The sequence below is a fragment of the Haliotis rufescens genome, unplaced genomic scaffold (assembly GCF_023055435.1).
Source record: "Haliotis rufescens isolate VD_foot unplaced genomic scaffold, xgHalRufe1.0.p SCAF_39, whole genome shotgun sequence".
Lineage (NCBI taxonomy): Eukaryota > Metazoa > Mollusca > Gastropoda > Lepetellida > Haliotidae > Haliotis > Haliotis rufescens.
Window position 1 is genome coordinate 2446421 of NW_025964101.1, and position 20132 is coordinate 2466552.

The 20132-nt window shown below is 41.3% G+C and overlaps 1 protein-coding gene across 2 annotated transcripts in view; it reads right to left on the bottom strand.

Moving 5' to 3' along the window:
• Positions 1-5302: 5302 nt before the first annotated feature.
• Positions 5303-20132, bottom strand: part of LOC124147207 (exportin-7-like) — a 43847-nt gene continuing 29017 nt past the window's right edge. For both annotated transcript variants that reach the window (XM_046517842.2, XM_046517841.2), the window contains exons 21-30: positions 18233-18321; positions 17391-17498; positions 16706-16788; positions 15783-15837; positions 14907-15066; positions 13885-14023; positions 13315-13475; positions 10974-11072; positions 10023-10150; positions 5303-9797 (exon numbers count right to left, since the gene is read on the bottom strand). In XM_046517842.2, the coding sequence (XP_046373798.1) occupies positions 9686-9797; positions 10023-10150; positions 10974-11072; positions 13315-13475; positions 13885-14023; positions 14907-15066; positions 15783-15837; positions 16706-16788; positions 17391-17498; positions 18233-18321 (1134 nt within the window). In that variant the 3' untranslated portion in view covers positions 5303-9685. The remainder of the gene's footprint in view (positions 9798-10022; positions 10151-10973; positions 11073-13314; positions 13476-13884; positions 14024-14906; positions 15067-15782; positions 15838-16705; positions 16789-17390; positions 17499-18232; positions 18322-20132) is intronic.

Here is a 20132-nt window from a genome sequence, read left to right on the forward strand (position 1 = left end):
ACAGTGCTCCATTACAGGCGAATAAATATTGACAGTTCTGCGACGATACGCGAACATTCTCGTTATAATGCGAAGTCAGTTTCTTTCAAGAAATATCATTACTTTTCAGAAGGTTACTTTGGGTTGATCATAAATACAAACTTTCAATGAAAAACAATTTTAACAATAGCACATAAGTTCTATTTAATGCATAATACATAAATTCGCGTTATAACGGTTTTCGTGATAAGGGGAGGCTACCAAGCACGGTCCCATGCCAACGAAAACTAATTTCATCCAATGCAGAGCGATGCAATCTGACTTTTATTTGCTGCAAACATTTGTAGGCGACTATGTTATAGATTTAAGTGGACATTATCATGATTATTAAGAGAAATTGACAGAGAGATCCGCCCGAAATTGATTCAGGTTGGGACGCGGAACAGCAACAATATGATAACCCATGGGGATTAATGGTGATATCTGCGACAGTTGGTGCCAATGTCAGCATTGATCTCGTTTGTTGACATGAAACAAGAATATCTTGTTGATGTTGTTTTATTTTAAAAGATAAAGATCTGAATGAATAAAACAATAACAACCGCGAAGGATTTTTAAAGAAAAAACAATTGCAGACTATTCCAAGTAGTCAAGCATTTGCTGAAATCGGAGTAAAGTGTCTTTGGTGACCCCTGTAGGGTATTCATGCAATACATGGAGTATTGTTCAACTGTTACTGTTTGTGCATTCTAATCGAGGACATGATTTTTTCTTCGAATTTTCATTCTTTTACATAAAGTAATGCAGGTTTTCCTCTGAGAACTTTGGTTGGTTGGTTTGTTGTTTAACGCCGCACCCAGCAATATTCCAGCTATATGACGGCGGTCTGTAAATAATCGAGTCTGGACCAGACAATCCAGTGATTAATATCATGAGCATCGATCCACGCAATTGGGATCGATGACATGCATCAACCAAGTCAGCGAGCCCGACCACCCGATCCCGTTAGTCGCCTTTTACGACAAGCATTGGTTGCTGAAGACCTATTCTACCCCGGAATCTTCACGGGTCCTGAGAACTTTGGTTTCGGAGATGACATCAACATTATATTGAACAACATGTAATTAGTATTCTTCTATTTAGTGTTCACATGGGAACAATATATCCCCCTGTCTAGGTGGTATGGTAGAAGGTTGTAAATTTGCTTGTTTGTTCTTTAACGCCGCACTCAGTAAGCCAGTGTGGTTAGAATAGGTCTTCAGCAACCCATGCTTGCCGTAAAAGGCGACTACGGGATCGGGTGGCCAGGTTCGCTGACTTGGTTGATGCATGTCATCGTATCCCAATTGTGTGGATTGATGCTGATGATGTCAATTAGAGGATCGTCTGGTCCAGACTCGATTATTTACAGACCGCCGTCATATAGCTGGAATAGTGCGGCGTAAAACCAAAACCAAAACAAACCAAAGAACCCGCACGTGACCGACTCCTCTGTTCAATGCAGTGTTTAGGGTTTCCTTATTTATATTTTCGTAGTGAAACCTGAGCACACAATTTCATAAAATTTACCTCCAAAATATTCATGATCCCTATTTTTTTTTGTACAGTATAGTTACTACTGTGCGTACATACACAAACTAGTTCCCTCTCACTGACGTCAGCCGTGCAACACACCGAGCTACGGCCATTGCTAAATATCGATTGATAAAAACAATAAATTATAGATTCAGACATCTAAAATTGATTTCTTGATAAGATTCACGTAATAACCTTGCAAGCCTATTGACGAGGCCTTTATTGCAAGTCTGGAAACAGGTTGAGAGCAGAAAGATATTTATGCAACTTAATTGTGCTACGGGTACTTCGTCATTATTTGGGGTAGCCTAGTGGATAAAGTGTTCGCTCACCGCACCGAAGACCCGGGTTAGATTCCCTACATGGGTACAATATGATAAGCCCATTTCTGGTGTCGACCGCTGTCACATTGCGGGAATATTGCTAACAGTGGTGTAAAACAATACTCCCTGAATCCTGATGGACCGCCTCCGTGGTGTAGTTTGTGTGCTGTTTAACGCCACACTCAGCAATATTCCAGCTATATGACGTCGATCTGTAAAAATCCAGTGATTGATACCATGAGCATCGCCCTACGCAACTGGGATATGATGACGTGCACAGCGTTAGAAATTGGTCCTGTAGTCCTTGCCAAACTGCCCAATAGTTTAAGAATTTTGCTATATGTTATCATTTTAAGGTTTTGGTTTGGTTTGGTTTGTTTAACGCCGCACTCAGCAATATTCGAGCTATATGACGGCGGTCTGTAAATAATCGAGTCTGGACCAGACAATCCAGTGATTGATACATGAGTATCGATCCACGCAATTGGGATCGATGACATGCATCAACCAAGTCAGCGAGCCTGACCACCCGATCCCGTTAGTCGCCTTTTACGACAAGCATAGTCACCTTTTAAGGCACGTATGGGTTGCTGAAGACCTATTCTATCCCGGAATCTTCACGGGTCTATCATTTTAAGGACTAGTGGACAAAAAATGTTAGTTTCTACCACTGTATGCATCAACAAAGTCAGCGAGCCTGGCCATCTGATCCCGTTAGTCGCCTCCTACGACAAGCATAGTCGCCTGTTTCGACAAGCATGGGTTGCTGAAGACCTTTTCTACCCTGAGTCCAAGTCGAGCTGATCATTCAGTCGCCTCGCAGAAACAGACTGATACGGGACCTATCCGAACACAGAATCCCCAAAGGGGGTGACATTTTTTTTACGGGAAAAGAATTAATTGGTTGTTAAAAATAAAAGATTACAGACGGAAGGACGTGTTAATATCGGTATCTATTTACCCTCAGCATAGACCGGAGGTACTAAATTGGCTCATCAAAATGCAGGAAGTGAAAGGAATTAGCGTCAACCTTGAGCCAATTCGGGAATGAGTCAGATGGCCTGCAACTCATGGAAGGTCGTGATATGTCAATAATTAAATTCAGTTCATTGTCATGTCCTGATAATATCAGGGGGCACGGGTGGCCCAGTCGTCTAAGGCGCTGCGATTCGCTGTGCAGAGTTGCGTCCCTTGGGCACGCCAGAAACCTATGATTGTGGGTTCGAATCCCGGTTCGCCCCCAATTATGTTTCTAGGTTTGTCAGCACCATACCCGTGCTCGTGGAGACCTGTATCACTTCGGGCTTTCCTCCCACATTAAGCTAACACGCAGCGATATAACTGGAATACTGTTAAAAGCGGCGTTAAACCCAACTCATTCCTGATAATATCTGTAGCATCCCTCATACTTACAGTGCGTGCCTAAATTTTGCTTTATGCCGCGGTGTCAGTAATCTCTCTCTCGAGAAAAATTCCTAATTCCTAACAACTCATGGATTAGGGCGTCGACCTGGAGGGCTAATGGATCTGGGCTGACTGTCCAGGCGGCCTGTTGTCGAGGCAGAGGGATCTAGATATGGGGAGGGTATCCCACGTCGTGGTGATGCATAGTAATACCTCGGGGTGAAGGGTTCATCCGTGGGCACAATCTTGTGCTTCCGGGACAGGCAATCTGCAAGGGTGTTTAACATTCCCGGTAAGTTCCATCATGCATTTCATTGACTTTGCCAAGGCCAATCAATGCGTAACCTTCTTCAACAAATGTTTCGATTTCGTGCCCCCTTCATGCTGTATGTACGCTGCCACCGTGGCGTTGTCTGTGGTTATCAATACTGACGACTGGTGCAAAAGATGTTTCCACGCTTAGCCTGCTTGGAAAATAGCTCATTTCTAGAAAATTTATATGCAACTTCTTGTTTTGGTCTGACCAAACCCCTTGAACTGTGACGTCGTTCATATGAGCACAGCCTGACGCGTCTTTGGGGAGGTCATGTATCGGAGTGGGAAATATGAGCAGAATGCCCGACATAACATTGCAACACTGAAGCCATCAATGCAGTTCCAATAGCTGGCCGTGAAGAGGTTGCATTGGATCGTCCAGTTGTTATTTCTGGTGGTGTTCATCCAAGCCTCCAGGGGGCGTAAATCTAGACTCCCTCGGGAGATCAGATCTTAGAGATGTCAACCTGCCGAGGCAAACATCCACCAACGGCGTGACCTGATGGGATGATCGAGTACATTTAGGAACATCGCTCGTGCTCTCGGATATAGGCCATCTGGAGGTGCTAAGATACTTTTCAGAAGCTGAAACCTTGCCCCTATGTACATTATGTCTTGAGTTGGTTCTAATTCCTACTTGTCGGGGTGTGGTAGGAGTTGAATAAGAAACATTGTGGTCTGCTTTATTTGCATTTTGTCTTCATCAGATGATGGGATGGGAAGTGTTCTACATCTTATAAGATTTAGAGGAGCAAACCCGATGATGGGGTGGTAATCTGGGTAAGTACCCGTTGCGCTATTGATATGCCAAATGGTAAAACGTTCAATTCAAACCTTTGACGTTGACTGCAAAGCATTGGTGCGGTGGACAAATCGGGTAAATGGGAACCTGCAGGCAAGTGTCCTGAAAGACGAGACTGACTAGTCTGTTCTCTCCTGGTCTGAGAGAACTGCGTAGTTCCTGGACTGATTCCGTTTGAAACTTGGCGGGACGCAGTAAGTATTCTTTGTCGAGTACTTTAGGTCTAGTATCATTCGCATGTCCGGAGTGTTCGTTTTCTGTACCAGGAGTACTGGGGAGCAGACTTCTCTTGTAGTGTCTCCTTGAAGCACTTGTGTGAAAAATTGTTATCAGGCTGTGCTCCTTGAGGTGGGTGCCGTGTCTGATGTTTAGCCGGGTGTTTGTTAAGTTCGTGACATCGTGTCCTATAGCATGGGCGATTCCTCCGAGAGAAGGGCTGGTTGTAATTTCTGCTAGTAGAACCATGTTTGTTTGTATATTTGTTGTTTAACGCCGCACTCAGCAATATTCCAGCTACATGACGGCGGTCTGTGGACATCGAGTCTGGACCAGACAATCCAGTGATTGACATCATGAACATTGATCCCCGCAAATGGGATACGATGACATGCATCAGCCTGACCACCCGATCCCGTTAGTGGCCTCTTACGAGCATAGTCGCCTTTTACGGCAAGCATGGGTTGCTGAAGACCTATTGATTCATGTTAAGGTATGTGTACTGTTTGCAATATATCTGTTGAAGATGAATATTATTTCATTTTCAATATTAGCATATGCAAAAATCATAGGCCTTAAATATGGATGCAAAATTGTATACATAACATTGACTTACCAGACGTCCATATGCCTTTCAAAAACAAACTTTCAATACAAAAATGCAGAAATAGAAAACAGAGGCAAAGTATATCTTTCAACTATTTATTTTTCCCCAATTTTTGTACTCACACACACACCTGTAGTACTTCATGAAATTGTGGTTGTAGGTAGGACAAGCATCTTGCTGCACCATTTACACCTGTCTCGCTACTTCACAATGACAGTACATAGATAGCACTTATCATATACAAAAATATCCCAGCAAGCCCTCATACCTCTCCATCCTTTCAGTCTCCATGGGTTCAGGGACCTGTCATCAATAACTGGTAAGTGGGAGACTTTTCATGCTCAATGAGTCATAAAATAAGATGACACAACCCAAAATGGACATGTACAAGAATTTATAAATGCACCCTAATTGCATATCCACCTGGCCCTTACAAATCACAAAATTTCACACTGAACACCAAACATATTACTTTAACAATAAAATAACTGTCAATGCACCTTTTATGCACCAAAGTGCATGTTGTATGTTATGACTATTGTTCACAACCCCAATTCCCACCAAAAGGCACCACTATCTTATGAATGACAGGTCCCAAAGTTTACAAAGGGCTCAAACTCATTCAGTAATCATTGTATCATAGATTGCACTGCACACAGTAGGTTAAATACTGTAGCACCACCTGCTAGGCTGCTTCATGAAAACATTGCCTTTCTTCACACAAACCTTGCCTTTGCTGTACAATTGTCATATATTTACACCAAATACTGATCTGTTGTTGATATTATTATCCTAGAAATGTGACGAATAAATCATATGTATTAGAAAAGGAAAGAAGGAAACTCTTCATAAAGCTATATGGGTTCCAGAGAACTAATAAGGCCACACATTTATTATTTTTCGTTTCACGGGCCTGCCGCCTCTACTGAAGTGCAGCTGGTCTAAGAAATAAATCAAACATAAAAATATTTATTCTTATTATGTTTCCCACTAGTAATATGGACCGTATTATTCGACAAAAAATGTTATATATAAATTCCATGTCAGCATCACTATCAGTGATTCAAGGAGCCAGCTGCAGCTTTAACTCCATGGCAGAACGACTTTCATATGAATGAATAAACAAATAATTGACATAGCTAATTTTTTTTATTTTGACCGACCTTGTGTGGAAAAGCTGGAATAAATCTGTGAAACATAAAATTAAAAAGGTGTGGCCCAAAGCAGTCCATTCTGTTGACAGGGATATCAAGCCAAAAGGCATGATTTGCACATGCACATCCACCAGCACTGTGTTCCCTCTGTGAGAATGAACTAATCTGGTTCTGCCCATGTATGTTAGAGGACACTATGCTAGTATTCCTGAAGACTGCTCTCTTATCTAGTAATATCACACAATAAAATTCTTGTCAATCCTTTCTTTACAGCATGCCTTAAAGAACACACACAATATAAGTTCTCTCTGATTTTGATTTCGATAAAACTTTTCAAATTTCATTCTTTCATTACATTTACCATATCTTAAATGCAAATAATAAAGTTCTTTAATCTTTTGTCCAAAATTTAATTTACCTAGAAACAGCCTTTCTTTGAGAAGAACAAAGACTTGGATACACTTAGCTAGTCGTCAAAACTTCAGGAATTGGTTGTAAGGAATGCATAATAACATTAAGCAAATCTTGGGACTCATCAATGCAAAATATTTCGCTTCTAAAGCCATTTTAAGCTGATATAATAAACATGTCTAGAACTGCACCAGCATAATTAGTACTGAATAATGAAACAGCCATGAAAATGTCCAACATTATACATTAGGAAGGCTGGGTGAGTGTCAGTATGGCCCCAAACATGTGTACCAGGTGTCGGTTTAGAAATAACCAGAATATACCCAAAACAAAAAATACTTTATTTCGGATATAAGTAACAACTGGAAAAGAAGCCGTGTACGTGTGAAATCTTCGGAGGAAAGCATACTACTGAAAAAAAGTTAAGTATCCCCTAATTCTTTAACGTAACCTATTTTCAGTAGTATGCAATTCAACAAAACCACTTCAGCAATAGAAAAATGCTGTTACAACAAAGTTTGGCTTGAATGTCATTAACACTGCTGCTGAGATAACCAACGGAGGAATGGAGTAGCTCGAATTTAAATAAATCAGAGTTTTCGTGCCAGTCTTCACCAAACTACAACTCCTTCCTTACCAATCACCACAAATATATATCCTCTTACACACACAGAACTCACATATCAATCACTAACATATCACTAATATTTCCTTCAACATTTGTCTATAAAGCCTATTGACTTTACTGACACAGAACACTCTACTCAGTTACAAGACAAAACACCACAACTGCAATAAATGGGCTACAATTTGAGCCCACAGTAGACATGTATAAGGACAAATTCCACACCCCATCATGTGTCTGCAATCTCATTACTATCAGATCTTTTACTCAGATACAATGACCCTCAGGGTGACGATCCAAAATTTTGCATCAGGTGAACTTTCAAATCAGGCTTCACAATTCTCAGAACACGCAGGCAATGCCCTCAGACCTGCATATCTGTATCTCCAAAACGATCTTAACAAATCAGTTCCAAATGTAAATAAGAAAAGCAGCACAATTATTTTGTGGATATTTTACATCTTGTTTCTGAGTGCCATAGTATCTAATATGAAGTACCTCAGATCTTCACGCAGAGAGTACATTATCGGACTACAAGATCTGATCTTCATGAGATTGTATGTGTTCAGACATACCTAAAACACCTTTTTTCCATGCACCTCAACAATTACATTTTGACTATTAAAGGAGCACAGCCTGATAACAATTTTTCACACAAGTGCTCCAAGGAGTAGCTTGCTGTGAGTAGCAGCTTGCCCAGCTTGACCCCTTCAAAAAATAATTTTAATATGACTCAACTAGATTTGAAGAGAAACCTACTTACAACCTACACATTGTAATATCTTGAAATGGCATATTGGCAAGAAACCTTTGTTGATGGTGTTCGCAAGGAAGTCTTTTCGACATTCAACCATTATTGATGGTGTTCACAAGAAAGGATTTTACAGGATTCTACCTTTATTGATTGGTATCGTATTTAAAGGCCTTAGGCCATTTAACCTTCAAAGTGTTCACATATACGTCTTCTGGGCTAGCGCAACGACACTGAGACACATTCAGGACTGTATACAGATGCAGCAGGGATGTAGAATTTCAAGATAAGTTGCCAACTGTGATCGCAGACCTAGTAACCATCATCATCACCGTCAGAGCCCTGATACATAGGACCTCGTTTGAGAACAGTGGGTCCAGTGAATGAGAACGGGGAATATATCACACCAACCATTGTGGAGATTCAGCTTGACATCCCCGTACATCCATAAGTTACACATACTAGTCAGTCTGCAGACAAATAGTTGGTAGGCTGATGAGGCAGGGACAGATGAAGATTCAGGTTGAGAATAAATCTGATATTGTGAAGCCATGTCTCAACTCTGTAATGGGTGCTGCATACACAGAGCACTACTTCAACATAGTACTGTAAGTGGGCAAGTTGGGTTTAACACCGGTTTGAAGAGTGCTTCAGCCATATCACGGCATGTCAGTCCATGTGGGACGAAAGCACAAAGTGATACAGATCCTAGACATTTACCATTTGGGAAACGCCACCAAGCACAGGTATGATGCCAATAAAACTATTCCCAGGTTGAAAATGAATGGTCTATTGTAACGCCAGCCATGTCCTGAATCCAATGAACAGTTTGCTGCAAACACAAAGCACCAGCCCAACGTAGCCGAGCAGGAGATCCAAGGGAGGTACTCTCGTAACAAGACGTGAGTGTTAATCAGATGCTGCAGTTGCTGTCGAGATCTCAATATCAGCCTATTCTAGAGTGAGTCTGATTTTATGCCTTTTTTAGCATTATTCCACTGGTTTCGAGAGACACTGTACGCATCTGGTGAATGCTTTAAGGACATTGGCTGGACAAGACAACACTGTCAGCGCCATGTCTCCCTTCCATCAAGTACCATCACATGTAGTTCATGGTAACCATACAAGCACCTGCTTATCTAAACCCATGTTCTCAAAGCAGCTAATACGACAGTGACATAATCAGTGGTTTTGATATTGCAGAAACTATGTCACACGGTTGCATCAATAATACACGCCACAAAGCTAAAATACAAACAATTCAGGCATGCCTAGTGACAGTTAGCACTTTCACATATATCAAAACCCTTTCACACCTCCAGCGGTCGGATATGGCAGCCTCAACCACCTGTTCAATTAAGTATTCCAGTTCCACCTGCCGTTATTGTCAGTTGTACTGTAAGCTGTAACAAACCTTATCCATCCAAGCACACAGCACACCCACTCTAGGATCACACAGTCTGTATATACATGTTTGTCTATATCCCATCCACACACACACACATGCACACATTCACTCAGTGTTATCCATAGTTCATCATGTCGAGAGATGTTGAGGAGGATGAAGGGCTGTTGCTTAAAGCTTTCAATGAGTCGTTGACATCTCGCCGGAAAACTGATAAATTCTGTGTGAATCTGCAGGTGAAAAATAATGCAGGGCGGTGATAACCTACTTGCAATTACAGATTATCTACAAATCTACTCTCCACACCAAGGGCTCGAAACTTACAAAATTAATTTACTCAGATAATCCTTGTAGCTTTTGGGTTCGTCTCTAATATACTACTCAAAAGAAGTACAGGATGACCCTACTTTAGTAGTATATTGCACACACTCTGCTGATGTTTTGTTGGTACATACCTGTCTCTATTTTTTGTGAGGAGAGACCTCTCAATGCCGTCCATGAGATTCTCGAAGCACTGCACCATGGTGGCCTGTTTCTCCGCGGGCTGGCTGGAGATGATACTTTCTCGTAGCTTGTTGAAATACTACATTCAAACAAGAGAAATCTCATAACTTTCTGTCATAATCAACAGCTGTGACCACGAAATCACTTACCAGTCATAATCTAACTTGCTTATGTAAATGAGTGAGTTGCCCACGGACTTGGTTGATGCATGTCATCGTATCCCAATTGTGTGGATCGATACTCATGATGTCAATCACTGGATTGTCTGGTCCAGACTCGATTATTTACAGACCGCTGTCATATAGCTGGAATATTGCTGAGTGCGGCGTTAATCACCAAACAATCTACTTAATCTCAATCATACTCGTTCTGCATGGTCTTAGAACAAGCACACCCACTTTGTCAATTTTCTAAGCCAAAAATGGAAAGATATTATGGTGAATAAGGTTTTGCCAATTTTAGTCTTCATCCCCTGAGAGCAAATTGGGACTGAGTAGTCTTAAGGATGTTCAGAGTATTTGACTTTCTCAAAGATAGTTATTTCTAAAATCTAGATCACATAACCTGACTTTCCAATTGAAAAATGAACTAAAACTTTCAAAATCTGGATTAGCTGCAAATTTCTTCTTCTCTACAAATCAGAATGAGGTATGTACTGAACATAAAAAGGTATCAGTTGTCACGGATTTGATGAGATATGTTTTCAAGGTTTTTTTTCCAGATATTAAAGCTGAAATATTTACATGGTCAAAATCTCAGTATCACTTTATTTTGGCCTGGTCCACATAGCTTCTGTTCATGGTATCCAGTTATCCTAATGATAAATTGCCTCTGAGTTTGTAACCCGTGAAGTTTGACCAAGGCTTCATGTGCACTAAACATGAGGAATGTGAGACACCCACCTCTTCATTGAGCAGGATGAGACCAAGGAGGGGTCGTGACATGGACCACTGGTTGCGACAGTCTTCGAACATGATGATGTTCAACACTGTCGACAACATCTGAAACAGCAGATATACAAGAATCATCAGTGAGTCAGAGGACTGAAGTTGGTGTCATTGTCAAACAGGTGTTACACAAGAATCATCAGTGAGTCAGAGGACTGAAGTAGGTGTCATTATCAAACAGGTGTTACACAAGAATCATCAGTGAGTCAGAGGACTGAAGTAGGTGTCATTGTCAAACAGGTGCTACACAAGAAACATGAGTGAGTCAGAGGACTGAAGTTGGTGTCATTGTCAAACAGGTGCTACACAAGAATCATCAGTAAGTCAGAGGACTGAAGTTGGTGTCATTATCAAACAGGTGCTTCACAAGAATCATCAGTAAGTCAGAGGACTGAAGTTGGTGTCATTGTCAAACAGGTGTTACACAAGAATCATCAGTGAGTCAGAGGACTGAAGTTGGTGTCATTATCAAACAGGTGCTTCACAAGAATCATCATTGAGTCAGAGGACTGAAGTTGGTGTCATTGTCAAACAGGTGTTACACAAGAATCATCAGTGAGTCAGAGGACTGAAGTTGGTGTCATTATCAAACAGGTGCTACACAAGAATCATGAGTGAGTCAGAGGACTGAAGTTGGTGTCATTATCAAACAGGTGTTACACAAGAATCATCAGTGAGTCAGAGGACTGAAGTTGGTGTCATTGTCAAACAGGTGTTACACAAGAATCATCAGTGAGTCAGAGGACTGAAGTTGGTGTCATTGTCAAACAGGTGTTACACAAGAATCATCAGTAAGACAGAGGACTGAAGTTGGTGTCATTATCAAACAGGTGTTACACAATAATCATCAGTGAGTCAGAGGACTGAAGTTGGTGTCATTGTCAAACAGGTGTTACACAAGAATCATCATTGAGTCAGAGGACTGAAGTTGGTGTCATTATCAAACAGGTGCTACACAAGAATCATCAGTAAGTCAGAGGACTGAAGTTGGTGTCATTGTCAAACAGGTGTTACACAAGAATCATCAGTGAGTCAGAGGACTGAAGTTGGTGTCATTATCAAACAGGTGCTACACAAGAATCATGAGTGAGTCAGAGGACTGAAGTTGGTGTCATTATCAAACAGGTGTTACACAAGAATCATCAGTGAGTCAGAGGACTGAAGTTGGTGTCATTGTCAAACAGGTGTTACACAAGAATCATCAGTGAGTCAGAGGACTGAAGTTGGTGTCATTGTCAAACAGGTGCTACACAAGAATCATCAGTAAGACAGAGGACTGAAGTTGGTGTCATTATCAAACAGGTGTTACACAAGAATCATCAGTGAGTCAGAGGACTGAAGTTGGTGTCATTGTCAAACAGGTGTTACACAAGAATCATCAGTGAGTCAGAGGACTGAAGTTGGTGTCATTATCAAACAGGTGTTACACAAGAATCATCAGTGAGTCAGAGGACTGAAGTTGGTGTCATTGTCAAACAGGTGTTACACAAGAATCATCAGTGAGTCAGAGGACTGAAGTTGGTGTCATTATCAAACAGGTGCTACACAAGAATCATCAGTGAGTCAGAGGACTGAAGTTGGTGTCATTATCAAACAGGTGCTACACAAGAATCATCATTGAGTCAGAGGACTGAAGGTGGTGTCATTATCAAACAGGTGCTACACAAGAATCATCAGTGAGTCAGAGGACTGAAGTTGGTGTCATTATCAAACAGGTGCTACCCAAGAATCATGAGTGAGTCAGAGGACTGAAGTTGGAGGCATCTGATGATGTTGGACAACAGCTGTACAAGAATCATCAGCAAGTTTGAGGATTTGAGGCTGTTGTCATCAACAAACACAACGGAGCAGGTAAACAAGTATAACAAGTGAATCGGAGCTAATTGAAGCTGTAATACAACTAACCATCTGTAACATAATTCAGTTCATTTACCATGATTGCATCTATTATTTTGTGATAAAACACCACTTTTGGTCAATTATCAGTTCACCTTGTCACCAGACAAAGGAATGTTTGCTGTGTACAAGTCCACAAATTCCATATTGCCAAGCTGTTGATATCATTGACCCGTTGTAATAATACTGACCTTGTAATATTACAGACGCGTTGGGAATCCAGGGATTCACGTTATTGGGATTCATGACATGCATCAACCAAGTCAGCGAGCCTGACCACCCGATCCCGTTAGTCGCCTCTTACGACAAGCATGGTCACATTTTACAGCAAGCATGGGTTGCTGAAGACCTATTCTACCCCGGATCTTCATGGGTCCAGACCTGTTGTAATATCACCAACCTGTTGTAATATTTCTGGATGAAGCTCAAGTATTCGGAGGAATGATTCGCTGTCGGGAACACTGCCAGCACGGGTCTTCTTCTTTTTGACGGTGAGACGACGAAACAGATAAGTGATGATGTTGTCAAGTGTTGCACAGCAGCCAGTGCACACCATTGTATCTGCAACAGGATACAATCGTATCACTACTGGACTAGGGAATACAAGATAACATTCATTACTCCTAACCCATCACATTTGTTACCTTCAGTAATCAATTTACAGCAAACAAACATCATTTTACTCTGATGACCAGTATTATTATCAGCTGTTCAAGAATCTAAGTCACCTTCAGTAAATATAGTTTTTCAGCAATCAAGCCCTTCATAGTATGACACTTCAGTGATCAATATAGGCAGCAACAATCCATGCATCAGGCTATATGTACACACATAAGTCCCAGAGCTTCACCAACCAACCCATCTGTGAGGCCCTTACGACCAGCACAGGTTGCTCGGGACCTATTGTAACCTGGATTCCCGAATGAGCCTATACAATAAGGAAACAAAGCACAATCATTCTCATACTCACCAAGAGCAGTGAGGCCCTCTGAAATTGTGGACAGAATGTAGAGAAAGACTTGAGGTTCTAAGTTGCTAATGAATGACATATGATCTTGGGCAAGACATTCTAGAAGACCGTAATAATTCTGGCTCAATTTCGGGAAGTCCTGCAAGATAATGTAATATTATTAGGTTCATACTCCCGATCCTATCTTCCTTGTAGTGAGTGAGTGAGTGAGTTGGGTTTAACGCCGCTTTTAACAGTGTTCCAGTTATATCACGGCGTGTGGGAGGAAAGCCCGAATTGGTGCAGGTCTCAGACGTTTACCACTTCGGTGAAACCCACGAGCACGGGTATGGTGCTGACAAACCTAGAAACATAAGCGGGGCGAACCGGGATTCGAACCCACAATCATAGGTTTCTAGCATGCCCAAGGGACGCAACTCTGCACAGCGAATCGCAGCGCCTTAGACGACTGGGCCACCCATGCCCCCCTTCCTTATAGTGAGTTAGTAGGGTTTTCAGTCACTTTCACAAATAGTCCTGCAACATCACAGCAGGGCACCAAGAATGGGGCTTCACCAATCTCATTACAATCAGATCTACCGCTAAACAAAGATCTGAGGACATCCCATTACCGGTTTCGACCTTTCATGAATTTTGACCAACCAATGAAATGATGAACAAGAATTGGACATTAGCCAATCAAAAAAACCAAACAGCTTTCATGAGCTGTATGTCAGTAGTTTCAAACTGGCGACTTCAATTCCGCTCTACGAAATCCTCATGCAGCAAGTACTGCTTGTGGCGGGGTACATTGTATAAAAGATTTATTCTCCCGTTGAGAAATTTATTACCCCCCAAGGCAGGCGACACAGTATTTAATCAAGATCACATGGACCAATCTGATCTCATCATTTTAACATGGAGGTCCCTTACCTCTGAATAGGACACATTTATTGAGATACAATTGCACTGTAATTTTCCTATCAGTCAAAAATACAAAATTGTCAAACATATTGTTCTCTATATTAAAATGGAATACTTACTAGCAAATCATTCTGTGATATTGACAACAGCAGCTTGACAAACATGCCAAGGGCGTTGTCAAGGGCATCATCTCCATAGAGACGGAAGACACCAAAATTGACATAGTTCCCACAAAGTGCTGCCTTCAGCATTGAGAAACAGATGGAGATACCTTTCAACATGGCGCTGGTTAAGGAAATACTCCTTGAAACAATGTGATTGTCAAACACATATTAGTGAATGTACTAAAACTGCTAATATCCCCTGTGAATTCCAGTGAATAAAAAAAGTAATTAACATGATTAAATACTATCAATTCATTCTCATTAAAATCACATCTTTTGGATAGGTGGGTTCTTGTGCCAATTAGATGTCACCATCCTAAAATGATTCGGCTTCATTTCTTTACAAACTTGATTTCAACAAAAGAAAACACATAGGAAACAAACATCATTACTCCTTGAAATTGTACTCCCTTTTAGGTGTAGATGCCATGGCACTCAGAAACAACAGGATGCACAAAATATCCACAACAATATGGCGGCACAGCCCTTATCATTTACATTCAGAACTTTCCATTTAAGTTCATTTTCAAGACAGAGACATGATATGCCGATCGAGAATTGAGAAGCCTCTATGCTGATTGGTTGATTAGAAAGACCACCTGACACAACTTTGTATGGATGTGTTTTCTGATCTACACGCAAAGAGGTAACTGGTGTAAAGCCCAAATACAGGTCATACAAGGCCGAGAATGAAATACATGATTGTGTGTAAGCAATCTTAAATATATACATGACTGGTGTAACTAGAAGAACATTGCCATAGAGAACAAGATGGTTCATTGCTTCATTTACTCACAAATGAATGAAGTCAGAAACGAACAAAAAGGATATTTTAATGGGTAGATTTGATCTTTGGCTATTTCTCCTATTGTGAGTATTCTTGACCCTGAAAAAAAATCAAAAAGAGAAGTCAAGTCAAGCAGAAAAAGTTTCTAAGCAAATAGATTTTGTTTTGAAATGTAGCGTAGTAAGCTTGATAGTTTGCATCTAAAGCTGTGCTCGAGACCAGAAGAAATGTTACTCAAGGACAAGTGGTGAAAGCTGCAGACTGCATCAACCTTCTGCTTTTCGGGCAGATGCTCTATCCACAAGAACATGGAAGGCTGTCTCCGGACAGATGCTCTATCCACTACACCAAGGATGTGGTGACCGGGAAGATGCTCTATCCACTTGACAATGGAGGCAGCCTCCGGGCAGACAATCTGAGCACCACACCACAGAGGGGATCACCGGGCAGATGATTGATAAACTAGACCATGGAGGCAGTCTCCAGGCAGTCAATCTGACCACCATACCACAGAGGAGATCACCGGGCAGATGATTGATCAACTAGACCATGGAGGCAGTCTCTGGGCAGACGATCTGACCACCAAACCACAGAGGGGATCACCAGGCAGATGATTGATCAACTAGACCATGGAGGCAGTCTCCGGGCAGACGATCTGACCACCACACCACAGAGGGGATCACCGGGCAGATGATTGATCAACTAGACCAGGAGGCAGTCTCCGGGCAGACGATCTGACCACCACACCACAGAGGGGATCACCGGGCAGATGATTGATCAACTAGACCAGGAGGCAGTCTCCGGGCAGACAATCTGACCACTGAACCATGGTGGCTGTCTCTGGGAAGACAATCTACCCAATTGACCACAGAGGCAGTCTCCAGGCAGATGACTTATCAACTTCACCATGGATAAGAAGCAAGTGTATGCACAGTACTGTTTGGATCTACCACGTCTGTATACCTACCATAAGTAACTATCATTTTACTGACTTCCCTGACGAGCAGAATACCATTGGGTGATGACACATCAAACTGAAGCCTCTGAGATCTGAAGACATGAAACAATTAATTAAAAAAGCAAGACAACATAAACAGTTACTCTATAAGAGAAAAAACACATTATACAAATAGTTTTTCTCATAACTGATGACATTATTTGTTATTACAGTCTTCGGATACTTCCTCTTGGCAGATGTGACCATTCTGTCATCTGATGACGCCAGTAAGTAGTTATTACTGAATCAAGCAGGGGTGTGGAAGTATCAAACTTGTGAACCTGTCACTTGAGAATTAATCGCTAAAAATTCGCTTGTCCATATTGACCAACCATCAAACACGAGTTATCATGGTTGAGCTGCCCAAGTGTAACATGTCACACAAGCTCACAGAAATACATGTCTCAGTTACCATAAGCAAAACGTAGGACTTCTGTGCATTATTCACTGCAGTAGAGACCATGCATACCTGATGCCCAAATTCAAACAGTAAATAAACATATATAATTACATACGGCTTCATTGGGTAATTACGCACTGCTCTTGAACTATTGTGTTTTTGAATTTTTCATGCATATTTGTAAGCAAGCATATGAGGTGATTTATTTGGTCTCTTCATACAAATAGACTGGTGGAGTTGTTGTGGCTCTATTACCTGTTTTGAGCTAATTCTGCCATGAGTTTCAGCACTGGTGTTGTGACAGTAGGGTCGTGGAACCACAGTTCAACGGCTCGCTGCAAAACTGGAGTGTATGTTGGATAGCTACATCTTGCTAAGGAATACTTTTGAAACAATAATTATTCTTTTACCACTTTGAAAGAGTTCATAAAACTGTAGGTGTTTCCATAAATTAATTCCATGAATAGTGAGTGAGTGAGTATTGTTTTACGCCACTTCAAGCAATATTACAGCAATATTACATCAGAAATGGGCTTCACACATTATACCCATGTCAGGAATCAAACCCGGGTCTTGAGCGTGACGAGTGAACGGCTTAACCACTAGGCTACCCCACCGCCCCTCCATGAATAGAATCAAAATGTCACTGAATCATATGCACATGCTTCAAACAATAGTGAGTGAGTGAGTATGGTTTTACACCGCTTTTAGCAATATTCCAGCAATATCACGGCAGGGGACACCAGAAATGGGCTTGATACATAGTACTTATGTCGGAAATCGAACACTTTAACCACTCGGCTACCCTGACTGCCCTGCGTCAAACAATAGGTCAAAACCATTTTATAGGCAAGAATGCAGCATACTGGAAACGGGCTGCCATTTTGGTAAGGGATGTGCACAAGCTCCTTTTCTGGTAATGTTTTTTTTATTTTTTTAGCCATCATTTTTTGTCACCTTGCTAAAATAACGGGGTTTCGGGGGGCTTGCTCCTAACCCGGGCTCTCCATGAGTTCTGAATGGGGAGCTGGATACATAGTTTACCCAGGGCCCCACGAGGCTCAAGTATTAGTACTGAACTGAGGTAACAAGGATACATCCAATCAAACAACATCATGTAGCTTGTCTTTGTGTTGAAGGCAAACGCTATTCCCCTCAAATCTCTGGCGAGACCTATCAATGACCTCTGCAAAGACAAAAGATTCTAAATATTAGGACATGCAGGTATTGAAATTGAAATAAACACATGCCCTCCAAATAGATAAGGAATACGACAAAACTTCATCTGCTTTGATACAAAATAATAAGGCATGCATTTGGAATGTAACAATATATCAAACTATTGAGATATGGCAATTGTTTGCCCAAAGCTTGTACTCTATTGACAGGAAATTAAAAACATCAGATCTATTGTCAATAGTATGGATAACAATCAACAGTTTCAATAGTCATATTAGTTATAAACAAAACATAAATTATGCATCTGAAAACTCACTTTCTACATTCTAAATTTCAAATCTGCCAAGTGTTGATTAGATTGGATGACTACAACTACAGATTAGAGTTACTTCCCTTTGGATTGAGAAGTGATTGAGGAAAATGGCCAATTTTGACATTGTCAACAATACTTTATTCATTTTTATTACATTGATTAATGTCATTATCAAGCATGAGGTGAGGTGAAATTGGGTTTAACGTCGCGTCCAAGATTATTGCACTTATATAGCGACGTGCATGCACGTGTATGTGTGTGTGTGGCTGCTTGTACTAGTCCGGACTGATGCCGATTTATAGTGCTAGCTCACTGAGATACCATGTCGCAGTTTAACATGAATACCCCACTCAGATACAGTATACTGACTCCGAGCCGATAAGTCCTTGTTTTAGCCCCTTCATGCCGAGCATCAGACAGGGTAATAACAAGTACCATCTTTTAACATCTTTTGGTATGACGCGGTCGGGGATCGACCTCCGGACCTTCCGCTCTTCGGGCGGACGCTCTACCACTAGACCACGGAGGCGGTCTGTTATGGTTATGGCAGTTATAGGAGGTTGAGTGCCAGTTTTGCTGTTTGCAAATTTTAATATTGAAAACATGAAATTTTATGAGTTGATGTGATTTGCTTATCAGTTCTTACATGATTTGACCAAATTTAATTTAAATAAAATGGAATGAAATCTTGGATAAAAGTAATATCATGGAGTACAAACATAAGTCCAGTTACACAATGAATACTTTCATAGCCAGATAGTGTAACAATAGGACTACGAGGATGTTCATTAAAGATTTCCCCTAAACCACTCAGGGTTATCATATTTGGTTGAAATTTCACATGTGTAATGATACATGTATCTATGGGTTGTGTCTGAATTTGCAGCACCGAACTATTAATCTTACCACTTTTACAGGTGTTATGATCGAGTAGGGTGTGACAATGGAGCCAGTAGAATACCGAGCAGTGATTAGGTTTTTATATTTGAAAGGTCGCATACAAAAAGAAACGTTCGATGAAATGAAAGCAATTTATGGGGAAGATGCCCCATCATATGACGTTGTTAAACACTGGCATCGCCAGTTCAAGTGTGGTCGGACATCTGTGGAAACAGCTGCCATTCCTGGTCGCCCCCTTTCAGCCATTGATGAGGACACTATCCATCAAGTGGAGTCCGCCATTTTGGTAGACCAACGTAAAACTGTTCGCCAGTTAGCACAAGATGTCAAGATCAGTGTAGGGTCTGTGGAAAAAATCATCCATGACAATTTGAACATGCATAAGGTGTCTGCACGATGGATTCCCAAGTTGCTCACACCTTTCCAAAAGCAGGAATGAGTCAATTGCTCTTTTGGACATGTGCCAAAAAAAACAGGCAAACTTTTTTGACAGACTTATGACACAGGATGAAACATGGGTCCATCACTATGATCCTGAGACTAAAGTTGTCGATGCAATGGAAGCATGTGGAGTCACCAACCCCAAAGAAGGCACGTGTCCAACC